Source organism: Onychomys torridus, chromosome 7 (assembly GCF_903995425.1).
Source record: "Onychomys torridus chromosome 7, mOncTor1.1, whole genome shotgun sequence".
NCBI lineage: Eukaryota > Metazoa > Chordata > Mammalia > Rodentia > Cricetidae > Onychomys > Onychomys torridus.
The window spans coordinates 58,536,162-58,551,140 of NC_050449.1; the positions used below are offsets into that span (position 1 = coordinate 58,536,162).

General features: G+C 43.1%; 2 protein-coding genes across 3 annotated transcripts in view; one reads left to right on the forward strand and one right to left on the reverse strand.

Moving 5' to 3' along the window:
* Positions 1–900: 900 nt before the first annotated feature.
* On the reverse strand, positions 901–3,751 carry LOC118587600 (translation initiation factor IF-2-like). Its single transcript, XM_036193622.1, has 3 exons — positions 3,680–3,751; positions 2,921–3,569; positions 901–975 (listed from the first exon to the last, which is right to left on the reverse strand). Exons 1-3 carry the CDS (start codon positions 3,749–3,751, stop codon positions 923–925), a joined length of 774 nt encoding a protein of 257 aa, XP_036049515.1. The 3' UTR covers positions 901–922.
* The window catches only part of Dpp8 (dipeptidyl peptidase 8), a 50,034-nt gene continuing 38,108 nt past the window's right edge, over positions 3,054–14,979 (forward strand). Inside the window, exons 1-6 of one of the 2 annotated variants that reach the window (XM_036191810.1) lie at positions 3,054–3,270; positions 5,572–5,705; positions 7,936–8,208; positions 11,169–11,281; positions 12,291–12,464; positions 14,652–14,820. In XM_036191810.1, coding sequence (XP_036047703.1) covers positions 5,690–5,705; positions 7,936–8,208; positions 11,169–11,281; positions 12,291–12,464; positions 14,652–14,820 — 745 coding nt within the window. In that variant the 5' untranslated portion in view covers positions 3,054–3,270; positions 5,572–5,689. The other variant, XM_036191811.1, reaches the window with a different exon arrangement.

Below are 14,979 nucleotides of genomic sequence, written 5' to 3' on the forward strand. Positions count from 1 at the left end.
TACAGCTAAGGGAGAGAAAACTGAGACAGGGTTGACATCACTGTTACAGGGAGAAGAGCCTGGATGTGAAGCCAGGCGTGCCTTACTACAGGAGTCTGGTTCCTTAATCTTGGTCACCGGTAGAGGCCCAGAATGAAAGGTTGTCAGAGTCTAGACTATAGACCCAATGCCTCACACAGGCACTGGCTCCAGGATGTAGTCCGGATCCCACAGGAAGAGCGCTCTATTCTGACCCCTCATACTTGCCCTCTAGGTGATGGTTTGCTTCAGTCTGCATAGAGTGGACCTGTACCAGCCCTGCTGTGCTATCTTTAAAGGGTTTTTAGAAGATTTATTTATTTTTATTTTATGTGTATGAGTTTATCTGCATGTATGCATGTGCACTATGTGAGTCCCTGGTATGCACGGAGGCCAGAAGAGGGCATCAGATCCCCTGGAACTGGAGTCACAGGAGCCATTGTGTGGGTGCTGGAAACGCAACCGGGTCCTCTGAAACAGCATCAGGGTTCTTAACTGCCGAGCCACCTCTTCAGCCCTCTTCCCTGATGTGCTCTCGTTCATGCTCCATATTCTAGGTAACTTGTCTTTTCCTGGTCAGTGCCAAGATTTCCGGGCAGCAGAAAGCCAGCGAAGCTTTGTCAACACACATAACAAGACTTGGCAAGGCCTGACTTGCTTGGCCAGTAGACACACAACGAGAGACTTTTAGACTTGGCCTCTCACTCTCAGGTTCAGATGAAGGTACACAAAGGTACCGGGCAGCCTCTTGGGGTTCTGGTCTGGTCTCTTCTTTTCTTTTTTGTTTTTCTTTTTTTTTTTTGAGAAAGGGTTTCTCTGTGTGGCCCTGGCTGTCTGGAACTCAGTTTGTAGAGCAGGCTGGACTCACCTAGATCTCCCGGCTTCTGCCTCCTGAGTGCTGGGACTAAAGGTGTGGGCCACCACGTCCAGTGCTTCTCAGGGTTCTTGACCTGCACACTGATTCAGAAAATGTTGAAACAAAAGGGAGATGTGAGGTATGGGACACCTCATCCCTGAACAGCCAATTCTAGTCTGCACTAAACAGTTTTCATGCATGCAAGGGAGAGAGAAAGCCACATAGGCCTTAGGAAACTGCAGGGAGAGAAGTATCTCGTGAGCAGTTTCCCAGGGGAAACTGCCAGGAACTCCTCCACCTCACAATCCTCCTACCCTCTCTACTGAGACCCAGATAAGCTCTGGCTAGGCCCTTCGCTCTGTAGTTGTGTGGGTGCAGGTGATGGTGTCAAGATGCTGTACTGAAGACCATGCCCTACGGCCTCATCAGGATCTGAGGGTTGTCTACAAGCCTAAGCACCTTTGGTGGGAGGGGAGGCTTGAGACAGGGTCTCACTCTGCAGCAGGCTTTTCTGTATCCACCAGGCTGGCCTCCATCTCACTGTAACCTCATACTCAGAGCAGCCCTTCTGTCTGGTTTCCCAGGAGCTGAGCTACAGGTTCAAGACACTGCACCTGCTGCTAAGCGCACATTCTACCACTGAGTGCCTTTCGTAGCCAAGTGAGGGTTGGTTTGTTCCTCTTAACCACGGTAGAGAAGAGAGAAAATAAACTGAAAACCGAAAAATCGGAGTTTGGCTTGCTCTCATTAAGTCGCCCGCACAGGTCTTGAACTTACAATCCTCCTGCCTCAACTTACTGAGTACTGGGATTACCAGCCTGTACTACCAGGCCTGTCTTCTAATTCATTATGAAATTATCAACCTGCACAAAAGGCAGGAAATTTGTCCTTTTCCCCTTACTCTTTGTGGGCCCAGGTTTTAGAATAGCATCAGCACATAATAGAGAATCTACGAGTGTGAAGGAAGTACCAGATAGCTCATAGCATTTTGATAAATATAATATAAATATAATATAAATAATAAATTGGGTGTGTGTTTAAAGTCTTAAAACCTGCTCTCAGGTCATAAATTTCCTAAGGGATACTTAGAGAAAACCTCTGACCATCCTTTCAGGAAGCTCAACATTTAAAAAAAAAAACCTCAACATTAAAAACTCATTTAACCTTAAGGTCAGTACACTCTGTGCAGTGGGACTTGGTGCCTTGGATCATCAGTGCCATTACAATAGTCCCAATGACACTCAGTTCCCACACACAATAGTAACAAATGGGGGTTGGGGTTCAGCTTCTCCACGGATCTGGTCTTCTCCTACAACTTTCCCAGCTATCCTTACCCTTAGCTAATGTATAGTGTAGATTAGGAAAGAAACTATGGGTCATGGGACCTGCCTCTGACTATAACAGCCACCCTTGGGCCTTATTTCTCCATTTCTAATGTATCAATATCATAGACATTGTTCTCTTTCATTGCAACTAAGTGACATGTTGTTACCTGTTTTACAGAGTGGACCCTGGCCCAAAAAAAGACTGCATGGCGTACTGAAATCTTTTACATTAAAGACAAATTTCTCTATCCAAATTCAGGTTTTTTTCCATCATAACTGTGTAATGCTGTTGTCACCAAAGCCGTAGCCTCTCAGCATCTGTCATCTCAAAAAGGCAGGAATTTTTACCCTTTGGCTTCCTGCTTTAGTGTGTGTGTGTGTGTGTGTGTGTGTGTGTGTGTGTGTGTGTGTGTGAGAGAGAGAGAGAGAGAGAGAGAGAGAGAGAGAGAGAGAGAGAGAGAGAGCGAGCGAGAGCTATATAGAAGTTGGATGACAGCCAGAGGGAGCCGATTTTCTCCTTTGGAAATCTTCCGAAACCCAGAGATTGAACTCAAGTCTCCGGGCCTGGTGGCAAGGGCCTGTAAGCACTTGCTGAGCCACCTCACCAGCCTGTAAACATGGAGTTATCTACTTTGAGTTGGCGATGTAGATATGTTGACGGTACGATGGGGTCAATACTTGCTGATTCCTTTTGGGACTTTGAGCAAGTCCCTGCCTTCACCTTTTCTGGTTTTTTCCCTCTGGTCCGGCAATCGACTTGCCGCTCCTCCTCCGGCCGCTCGGTGGCGCTGTGGGGCCCGGTCGCGCGCAGTGGCGAGAGTTATCCTTCTTGGTCCGGCCGCTAGCCTTCCCCCGTCGGAGGGCGGGGCTCCAGGAACCGGAAGTGCCGAGGCCTCTGCCGCCGTCTCGGTCGCCGCCGCCTTTAAGCCCCTTCGTCCGCCGCCTGGGTGCCGCCGGTGCCGCCGCCGAGGAAGCTGCTGTGGCCCAGACGGGAGCGGAGGCGGCGCGGCATGAAGCGGCGTAGGCCCGCTCCATAGCGCGTCGGGACGGTTCGGGCGGGCCCGGGGGAAGGTGCAGTATCCGCCCGCTCTCCCTCCCCTGCGCCCGCGAGGCCGCGGTGCTCCGGCCGGCCGCCCTCGGGCCGCTCCGGTGGGGCAGAGCGGGTGGCTGGGCCCCGCTAGCCGGAAGAGGAAGCGCAGACTCGGATTGCGAGGCCGCCAACGTTCGCTAGGCGCCCCTGAACGCTGGCTGCTGCCCGCTCGGACTCGCACGTCCGTTATCTTGATAGAGCCTGGCTCGGGTTGGGATGCCGGGGACGGTCCGGGCTTACGGAGGAGGAAACGGAAGTCTGCCGAGGCGAAGGGGTTCGCCTGAGGTCCGCCAGTGGCGGATGGGATTCGCCTTCGGACTCGCTGCTTTTCCCCAGCCGGTGTTCCTTCCTCCCTCCTGCTTCACTCTAGTACCATTCCTCCACGCTCACTGTCTCGCTGCCATTCTGTTCCACCCCTCCATTCGCAGCAGGGTCCTTGCCCTCCCTGCCCAGCTTGCTCATCCTCTTTATACCAAGCCTTGGTGTGCCTTCTGTCCTTCCTCGCCACATTCCCTACCACACCCCTCCTCCCTCCTCATTCATAGCTTTCAAGCTCTTTGCCTCTGATAAACTTTCTCAGTTGTAGACGCCGAAGAGTAAACTAGCTAGGCTCCAGTGAGGTGTGCAGAGTTTAGGCGACTGCTTGGCCCTTACCGTAAAAACTATATGGGATGCTATTTCAGTGGACCACACCCCAAGAATCCCAAAGCTCTTTTAACCCAACGTACCATTCTTGGAGTGAGAGGCTTTGCACTTTGAGACGGTTTCATTGACTCATAGTCTGCTGCTATCTGACATTATTTTTTACCCTCCCATTGCCACATAGCTTTTCAAACCTTTCCATCACCTATGTGGAATGGGGAGCTTGGAGTCTAAACTATTAACAAATAAGGTGTAATCACAATTTTTTCTAAGCTATATTATCAACCAGCTTAGTGATTATTTTTCCCAGAAAAGCTAACCATCTCACTTGAAAAAGGCGGCCAAAATGGGGTGCGCTTAAAATGAATAGGGCATCCTCTACCTTGTCAAGAATTCTAGTTGAGTATGGTGGTACATAGGTGTAACCCCAGCATTTGGGAAGCTGAGGCAAGAGGATGTTGAGTTCAAGGCCAGTCTTGGCTACAGAGTGAGACCCTGACAAATGAACACAATTTAGATGATTAAATTCAAGTTCCCTTTCTGCAAAAGAAAAAAATGCCTATAATGCACATTTTTTTTAACTGTACTGAATTTATTCTCTCACCAACTCAATATGACATCATATAAAAGGAACATAGGTGCATAGAAATAAATATCTTTGTGTATGTGTGTGTGTGCTTGCGGTTCTACACACACATCTTGGGAATCGTGTGGAAGTCGGAGGATAACTTTTGGGAGTCAGTTCTCCCACACTACACTTTGTTGAGGCAGAGTCTCAATTGCTGCATACTCCAGGCTAGCTGACCCTCCAACCTGGCCCCATTCTATTTATTCCTCCCTTATCACATTAGGGATGCTAGGTTTACAGATGCGCCAACGCTTTCCTGGCTTTCAGGGGATTCTCAGGCTTCTGCCACAAGTGCTTTTCTCTTTTAAGCAATTCCCTGGCCCTAGAAATAAATTTTATCTGCCACTCTCAAGGCTTTACAACTGGCACCTCACATCTATTTTCAATTTATCATTATTTTCAATTGTGTGTGTGTGAGGGTGTGTACATGTGAGTGCAGTTCCTGTAGGACCCAGAGGTGTTGGATTCCCCCTTAGAACTGGTCTTAGAGGTGGTTGTGAGCAGCCGGAAGTGGGTGCAGGGAACCGAACTTGGGGCCTCTGCACTAGCATTACTTGCTCTTAACTGCTCTCAAGCCATCTCCAGCCCACTTAAGCAATTTTCCAAGCCCTTCTATAATTTTCCCTTTAATGTGTCTAGGTGTCAAGATTTACATTATTGTTAGGACTTAACTCCTCAATTTGAGCCATGCATTTCTGGAAAAATAATTTTAGGGCTGGGCTTCTTAGCAAAGGTCTATAAGTTCAGCACTCAGGAGGCTGAAGCAAGGGGACTGAGAATTCAAGACCTGCCTGGGATTTGAAAGACCTATCCAAAAAAAAATATTACATATATATGTATATTCATACACACAAACATGGTTTTGATAAATTGGAGACCCAAAATAATTCAAGCATTACATATTACACTGAAAGGAAACCTATCCATTAAATATCATTTGGGGATTTTTAGGCTTACTTTTTGGCCATATATGGTCTATTTTAATGATCAATAATCTCTTATCTGGAAGCAGGATTGGATGGTGAGAAAAGGAAAGATTCCTGTGAGAAGAGATCAGGATGAACGGAGAGATCTGTGTTTAAAGTTGGGCCAGGTGAAAATGATCTCTTTGAAAGTAGAGATCTGAGCAGATGAAAATACAACCAGGTAGGCACCAGGGAAGGCCCACAGGTGAAGAGGTTGGCGGGGCAGTGAAATACATACACTGTGCTGGGAATGGATTGGACCCTGTTTTGAGAAAATTTAGGCCACATATTTTGAGAATATATTTGTATGCAATGTCAGGGAATTCTGGAAATTAGTTACACATTTGTGCAAATTGCACAATATCTGTTGTAGAAAGGGCAGAATAAATATTTGCTGTGAACAGAGTGGCAGAATGTCATTTGAACTATACGGTGTGTATATATGTGGAGACAAATAGCACAATCCATTCAAAAATTCCCAGTTTTTTTAAGATTTATTTATTATGTGTACAGTGTTCTGTCTGCATGTATGACTGCAGGCCAGAAGAGGGCACCAGATCTCATTACAGATGGTTGTGAGCCACCATGTGGTTGCTGGGAATTGAACTCAGGACCTCTGGAAGAGCTGTCAGTGCTCTTAACCTCTGAGCCATCTCTTCAGCCCCAAAATTCCCAGTTTTTAAATAGAAGCTGATGTGAGTTTTTACAAAGAAGGATTCTAAAGTTGGTAATGACTCCAGCCGAGCAATAAGGCTCTGGAAGTCTATACTGAGCTGCTCTCTTCTGTTCCTCAGCCTTGTACTTGGAAGGGGTGGAGTGGAGATGGGATTTCACACATAAGAGAACTGAGATTAGTGTAGATTCTTTTAATTTTAGTTCCTTGCTCCATCAGAAAACTAGGTCCTTTGACATACTCTTGATTGAAAACAGGCCTCCGCCAGCTTCCGGTGGACCAGCAGCCACCACTCACCTACTGGCACTTGGTGCTCTTGAGTCCCACTTGATCGGAAAACCCAGTTTTCTGCTGGATTTTAGTTAATGGAGCCTTGGCTACCCAGTGATGAGAGTGTTATCTGATGTAACAGTATTTGGACTACTCTACTTTGTCATTGTTATATTAGAAGCGACAGTATCATGCACTGTTAACAGGGAAAACAGTACCATGTCCCATGTGCACAGTTCAGCACTTTGGCATACCAGTAATACAAATTAGATAGACCGACTCACAGCCCACACCTTCTGGTAGCTTGCTAGATGGAAGATAACTTATTAGCATGAATTGATGTTAACCTGCAAAGCTGAGCTTTAAAAGAACGACATCATCTTAAATACACAGCCATGTATTGATTGTTGAAGTAGTTAATGATTATGTGAAATGTGGTTACCTAAGTAGTTTGCTTTCTTTTGTGGAGCTGGGATTGAACTCACCACTGAGCTACATCTCTACATGGTTCTATGACAGCTTTTTTGTTGTGGTTAGTTTTCTCTGATACTCTGCTGATGTTAGTTTAAATATCAGGAAGGATCAAGGGGGAAAGTGTTATCTTCTGGGTTTGTAAAATAAGTACAATCAGGTCGCAAAGCTCTTAAACAATTGTAGTGTTGAATGGTAAATTGGGTTTGGACTTATAAAATGCTGATGTGAACGCCATATGTCTTCTTCATTAGCTGCTTCGACTAATTAAAGCCACTTAAAGGTAGTATATTTTTCTTTTTTGAACAGGATAGAAATTACATAATCAGGCAGGCTAGTCTTACAATCATCAGTAAAACATTAAGTACTTGATACTGTCTAAAGAAGAGCAAAAGGTTCAGAATGTATCAATCTGTAAGTGTTTAGTTATTTGGAGTCCTTCCCTGCAAGAGAAAACAGTGTATTTTTTTAGGTACTGCCCTAGTTATAAGTTCATTGTTTGTAGCAATGTTGTTACTATTCTAATTTGTTACACTTTAGAAACAGCAATCAGCATTTGTTAGAAGTGTTACTTTTTAAAATGCAAAAACACTTACCTCCCTTGGCACATAGCTTCGGTATTGACATGCTCTGGGGTGGAATGTAGCAGCCAACTGGCACATGGCCTGTTTCCTTCCAGTGTGGGAAAGGAAAAGGAATTTTGGCAAGAGATACCCAAAGGAGAGCCTTTTATAAAAAGTTCCCAGAGGGATTTATAGTCACTGTGAAATTGACATGACCTCAATTTAAAAAAAAAAAAAAATCTTTTTGGAACTGAGCACAGAGGTGGGGTGGGGGACACCACTATTGCTTTTCTTATTAGGTTTCATTGCAGCTGTGTTGAAAGGCTTGTTACTTACTTACTTACTTGTTTGTTTGTTTGGGGTTTTGGCCCTATCATTGTGATAATGTAACAGAAGACATCCTTGTGAATGGCTTCTTGTATTGTGTTTCCCAGGAAAATGCAACATGGCAGCAGCAATGGAAACAGAACAGCTGGGTGTTGAGATATTTGAAACTGCAGAGTGTGAGGAGGGAACTATTGAATCACAGGATCGACCTAAACTGGAGCCCTTCTATGTCGAAAGATATTCTTGGAGTCAGCTAAAAAAGCTGCTTGCTGATACCAGAAAATATCATGGCTACATGATGGCTAAGGCACCTCATGATTTTATGTTTGTGAAGAGGACCGATCCAGATGGTCCTCACTCAGACAGGGTCTATTATCTTGGTGAGTATCAAGTTGTACTTTCAGAGAGGAGGCATTTTCTCAAGTCAGGACTAACTAATTCAGACTCAATTTCAGGAGTAAGCAAATATGAGGCTCGTTTCCTTTAAAGGAAAGAAAATCACTTTTAATTTGAAGAACTGTTCAGTGGATATATTAATTTTGATTCATCTCATTTGTTATATTTTTACTTACAGGCAGCAGATAATTGACCATGATCTTTTTGACAAAGTCAAATTTAAGCCAAGAATTGATTCTTCCTCAGTTAGTTTGAAATGCCTTTCCTTGAGAATGGTCAAATGAGGACACACTGTCGACCAAAAGGTTGACACCTGCAGCTTTCGTCATTTTAAATCAAGCCTCGGTCTCTTCTTCCCGAGTCCATTTATCCCACGTTTAAGATCTGTATAAACTCAATATAGTAGTCCACTGTTTTAATGGTTTTCCTTTTTTTGTGCTGGAGATTGAACTCAAGGCCCTGTGCACATTAAGAACACATCCCACCACTGAGTTACACAATAGCCTCTTTGAACATTCACTCCCCTCCCTTTTGCCTCCTGTAGTAGTAATTACAGATGTGTGCCATTATGTCCAGCTCCTAATTCTCTTTTTAGAATTTTTATTAAATTTATTTGTGTGTGTGTGTACACACATATGCATGTGCATGCACATACCACAGCACTCATGTGGAGGTCAGAGGACTCCTGTGGGAGTTAGTTCTGTCCTTATACCATGGGGCTCTCAAAAAATTGAACTCAAATCATCCGGCTTGGCAGCAGGTGCCTTTCCCTCCTGAGTCATCTGGATGACCTCTCGTAAATTACTTTTCTATTTTAAAAATAGGTTCCCACTGGATGTGGTGGTACACTCTGTAATGTCAGCACACAGAAGAGACTTCCGCAGGAGGTTCACAAGTTCAAAGGCAGCCTGGGCTACAAATAGCAGGTCCCTCCCTCAAAAGAAGTTCCCTCCTTCCAAGTAGCTGGCCATTTAAGTTCCAGTCATTCATTAGCAGTGTGTGTGTGTGAAACCTTTTCTAGGGGTCCATAGCATGATTGAAGATGGTTCTTTTTAACTTTCAGAATATTATAGTATATAACCATATGCTAGATGTATTGAACTTCACCAGACCCCTCATGATGAGTCCCCCACTGTGTGTGTGTGTGTGTGTGTGTGTGAGAGAGAGAGAGAACAGGGCTAATCATCTATTTTAATGAAAAGTTGAGGCAGTAACTGTCACTGTATTAATCATTCCTGAAAGTGGAATTGCTTGAACCAAATGTATATTCAGAATTTTTATTGATACTGCTGAATGTCTCCTATAAAGAGGCTATAGAGTTTATAGTTCCATAAACATTGTCTCTGTAAGACCTCTAACTCACTGTGTAACAGATACTGGCCTTGAACCCCTGACCCTCCTGCCTCCACCTCCCACATACTGAAATTACAGTGGAACGCCACCATACCAGTTATGGTAATTTTTTTTTTTTTTTAGATCAGGGTCTCACTATGCAGTCCTGGCTGGCCTTGAACTGAAGAGATCTGCCTGTTTCTTCTTCCTCCTCCCAAGTGCTGGAATTAAAGGCATGTGCCACCACACCAGCCCAGTTGTAAATCTTTTTTTTTTTCTCTTTCTCTGTGTAGCCCTGGCTGTCCTGGAACTCACTCTGCAGACCAGGCTGGCCTCGAACTCACAGAGATCTGCCTGCTTCTGCCTCCCAATTGCTGGGATTAAAGGTGTGAGCTACTACCATCCAGCTAGTATACTTGCATTTGATACTCCAAAGATATTGTACAATCACAGAACTTTTTATTTATTTATTTATTTATTTTGAGATAGGGTTTCTCTGTAGCTTTGGAGCCTGTCCTGGACTAGCTCTGTAGACCAGGCTGGCCTCGAACTCACGGAGATCCACCTGCCTCTGACTCCCGAGTGCTGGGATTATAGGCGTGTGCCACCACCGCCCGGCTCACAGAACTTTATAATGAAAAAAAAAAAAACTGGAATTAAGTTGAATTTTTTTTTTGTTTCTAAGTACAATTTAGATAATTAAGAAAATAAAGTTAAGAAAGGAGAAATTTTCTAATCTGAAAATCTCAACTGAAATCTCATGTTATTTACCAAAACTAACAACAAAATAAAAAAATGAGTTGTTTTAATTCTTATGTTGTCTTATATGCTTTGATAAGTTTTGTCATTAGATGAACTAAGATCTGAGTATCAAGGCTGGAGCGGTGACTCAGTTATCTGACTTAAGTAAGGTTAGGAGTACTTGCTGCTTTTCTGTAGAACCCAGGTTCAGTTCATAGTACCCACATCGTCAGGTGCCTCACACCCTCCTATAAGCTCCAGGGATTTTGTTGAGCACCTACACACATGTGGTACATATTTATGCATACTTACATGCATGAGTGTGTTCCCACATGCTCATACACACACATATAAAAATCTTAAAAGAAGTTAATATCAGCGTGAAGCATTCTTCTGTGACACTTCGGGGATTTGTTTTTATGTTTACCTCTTGCCTAGTTTTTTGAGACTGTCCATCTGGGCAAACTGGCCTCTCACAATCCTGCATTCGTGAGAGCTGAGACTATAGACATGTGCCCTGACACCATAGAACCTTTAGGAGCTGGTTGTTTTTTTTTTTTCCTTATTTAGTGTTTTTGAGACAAGGTTCAGTTAGCCCAGGCTGGCCTCAAACTCCATATTCTCCAGCCTCTACCTCCAGAGCTCTGGGATTGTAGGTGTTTGCTGCCATGCCTAGCTTGAAACATTGCTTATATTCAAGAAAATTCCAAGGCATAAAGCATGTGCACACCCTACTTAATAACATTATTTTGGTTCCTATGGAATGGAAAACATTGTAATATGTAGAAGACGTTATATATTTGTACCTGTTGTAATAAGGATAGTATTGCAAAATGGTAATATGTTGTGGGTTTGTTTTCCCCCCTTGTAGCCATGTCTGGTGAGAACAGAGAAAATACACTATTTTATTCTGAAATCCCTAAAACCATCAACAGAGCAGCAGTCTTAATGCTTTCCTGGAAGCCTCTTTTGGACCTTTTTCAGGTTGGAACAAATACTCTTGTTTCTATGACTTGGTATATATTTCTTCATTTATTTCAGGGCAAAAATTTATCTAGGCCTTGAATGAAAAAGAATTAAAATATTTCATTCCTTTTATATGTGTGAACTTTAAATTAACCAGTTCTCTGTATCTAAAACCTTAGGATATTACAATTCAAATTTTTGGTGTTTTGTTTCATTTATTTTAAACATTTTAGATTTCTTCTAGTTTTGGGGAATGAATGCTTGCCTCTATGTATGTCTGTATACCATGTGCATGACTGGTACCATAGGAGGCAGAAGATAACGTTGGACCCCTGGAACTGGAGACAGATAGTGTGAGCCATCTGATGTGGGTATTGGGAATCAAATTCAGGTCCTCTGGAAGAACAACAAAAGTTCTTAAACATTGAGCCATCTCTCCAGCCCTATTTTGTTTGTTTTTTGAGACAAGGTCTCACTGTATATCCCTGACTGGCCTTGAAGCTCCCTATGTAAACCAGGTTGGCCTCAAACTTCTGGTAATCCTCTCGTCTCTGCCTTATGAAACTTGATACATGCCTGTAATCCCAGTACTCGGGAAGTATGGAGGTAGAAAGGTCAAAAGCTCAAGAGTTTGAAGTTAGCCAGTACCCCACCATACACACTCACAACAGTCTATTCTCTTGGCTTGCCTAGAGTATGCTGGCTGCTATATTGAGTCCCTACCAGAGTAGCTGGAGAGAGCCCTGCTCTACAACTAACTGTATGCAAAACTACTAAATTATGCTTAGACTGTTGGGGGCCTTGACTACTAAGATGATGGATTTTATTCTTGTTTTCTAATGTATGAAATAGTGATTAAATGGTTCTTCACTCAAATTTTCAGGCGAGTTTAATCTGTTTAGAGTAGCTGGTAACTTCTGAGTCATTCAGGGCACAGACTTAAGCACTGGAGAGATGCTAGAGTCTCAGCGAATTGCCAAGACCAGCTTTCAGAAGACTGGGATGGATGACTTTCCTTTTGTCCTAGGCTACACTAGACTATGGGATGTATTCTCGAGAGGAAGAGCTCCTTAGAGAAAGAAAGCGCATCGGAACCGTGGGAATCGCAGCCTACGATTATCACCCAGCAAGTGGAACATTCTTGTTTCAAGCTGGTAGTGGAATTTACCATATCAAAGATGGAGGCCCACACGGGTTTACAGTAAGTTGCAGTTACTGTGTGTTCACTGTTTTAGGTCCTAAAGAATCAGAAAGGCAATCAGCAAGTAAACCAAAAGAGTCAGTTTACTCACCAGCTAAGAAATTAATACTAGTTTTTAATTTTAAGAGTTGATAGTTTGGGACTGGCGAGAATGGCTGGGCTGTTAAAAACACTAGCTGTTCTTCCAGAGGACCCAGGTTCCATTTTCCAGCACCCACATGGTGGGTCACAGTCCCGGGAGATCTAACACCCTCTTCTGGCCTCTACAAGCACTAGGCATACAAGTGGAACAGAAATGCATGCAGGCAAAACACCCAGACACATACAATAAACACAAATAAAACAACAGCAAGTCTTAACACAGACAAATGAAAAACAGATGGGAACTGCAGAAATGGCAGTTCAGTTCCCAGCACCCGCACCAGACAGCTCACAGCTGCCTGTAACTCCAGCTCCAGGGCATCCCCTGGCTTCTGTGGGTACCTGCATTCACATGTACATAAGTATAGACACAAATAATTAAAAATGATAAAAAATAAAATGTTTTTAGAAGGCTGGTAGTTTCCCCAATGACATAAAGATAAATCTTTTTGAAATTGTATTTTATTTCTCAGCTTGTTGTCTGGGGAGAGGTGTTGAGTGCAGGTGCTCTCAGAGGCTGGAGTTATAGATTCCCTGGAGCTAGAGTTGCAGCCAGTTGTGAGCTGTCTGACATGCATGCTGGGAATTGAACCAGGGTCCTCAGCAAGAGCAGTATATGCTCTTCAGCCCCAAGATACAAGTTTTAAAATGCTCAAAATCTTTTCTGTGTTGGGAGATACAGAAAATAACATTAATGACCATTTTCTTTAAGTGCTGAGGGAGCTTTTGAAAGATATTATCACAAAGTGTTTTATTTTTTGGTTTCCCTAAGTATTTTAATAAATTTTAAATATTAAGCTAATTATTTTAACAAATGAATTTCTATTTGGTTTTGTCCTAAGTAGTTCTTTATGAACTATTGGAACTATTCTTTTGGTAGAACTATATTGGTGTTAGCTATCATTATGTTAAAATTTTTGGGAAGGGCTAGAGAGATAGCTCAGTGATTAAGAGCACCCGATATCCTTTTAGAGGGCTGGGCTCAATTCCCAGAACCCACGTGAGCACTCACAGTTGTGTGTAACCCTAGTTTCAGGGGATATAGTGCTCATTTCTGGCCTCATCAGGCACCAGACACATGTGTGCTGCACAGACAACACACCTATATACATAAATGAAAATATAACTTTTTAAAAAGTTAATTTTCCATGTATTGATTTAGTGTGTATGCGTGTGCATGCCGCAGGGTATGTGTGTAGGTCAGAGGACAACTTGTAGTACTCCGTTCTCTCTTTCCACCATGTAGGCCCAGGGGTTGAATTCAGGTTGTTGGTCTTAGCAGCAGGACCCTTCACCTGTGAGCCATCTTGCCGTGAATGCCTCATTACATTTTTTTTTTTATGAGCAAACTTACTTTTATTGGTAAAATTAATTTTTAAATGTTTAATGATTTGTTCATAATTGTGTTTGAACATATTCAATAAGAGCCAGGCAATGGTGGCGCACACCTTTAATCTCAGCACTTGGGAGGCAGAGGCAGGCGGATCTCTGTGAGTTCGAGGCCAGCCTGGTCTACAAAGCGAGTTCCAAGAAAGGCACAAAGCTACACAGAGAAACCCTGTCTCGAAAAAACAAAACTGGTTTAGGCAGGGTGGTGGCAGTGAAGCACACTTTCAGTTTTAGCACTCGGGAGAGGCAGGCAGAACTCAGAGTTTGAGGCCAGCATGGTCTATAGAGTGAGTTTCAGGACAGCCACAGCTACACAGGGAAACCCTGTCTTGAAAAACAAACAAACAAACAAATTTTAAGTTCACCAGCTAGTAATTACTCCATTAAAGAAGCTGAGCAGCAAACTTGATGAAATGCTGTTACATTGTCTTGGTGTGTAATGCAGTGTCTATTATCTGTTACCCTTAGCTCTTCCAGTCATCATCTAAAAAGGAGTTCTTAATAAGTGAAGCCAATTGAAAGTATATTTTTCCTGGGATACAGCTGTTATGGACATTTTAGTTAGAAATGCCATCTATCTTACAGGAAAAAAGCTGGAAAACAAATTTGTATTTGTCAACCTGATAGCTTACCTTAAAATGTTGTTTACTTTTCTAGCAACAGCCTTTACGGCCCAATTTAGTGGAAACTAGTTGTCCCAATATACGGATGGATCCCAAATTATGCCCTGCTGATCCAGACTGGATAGCTTTCATTCACAGCAACGATATCTGGATATCGAACCTCGTAACCAGGGAAGAACGGAGGATCACCTATGTGCACAATGGTAAGACAGAGCTATTCAGCCTGGCTTTGCTGATACATATGTGGAAAGCTGATTTTCATTTTACTTCCATTTTGAAATTAAAGCAAACTAGGTGATCTTTATCTTTTTTTTTTTTTTTAAGATTTTATTTAATTTTTTTTTCCTTTTATGTACATGGTA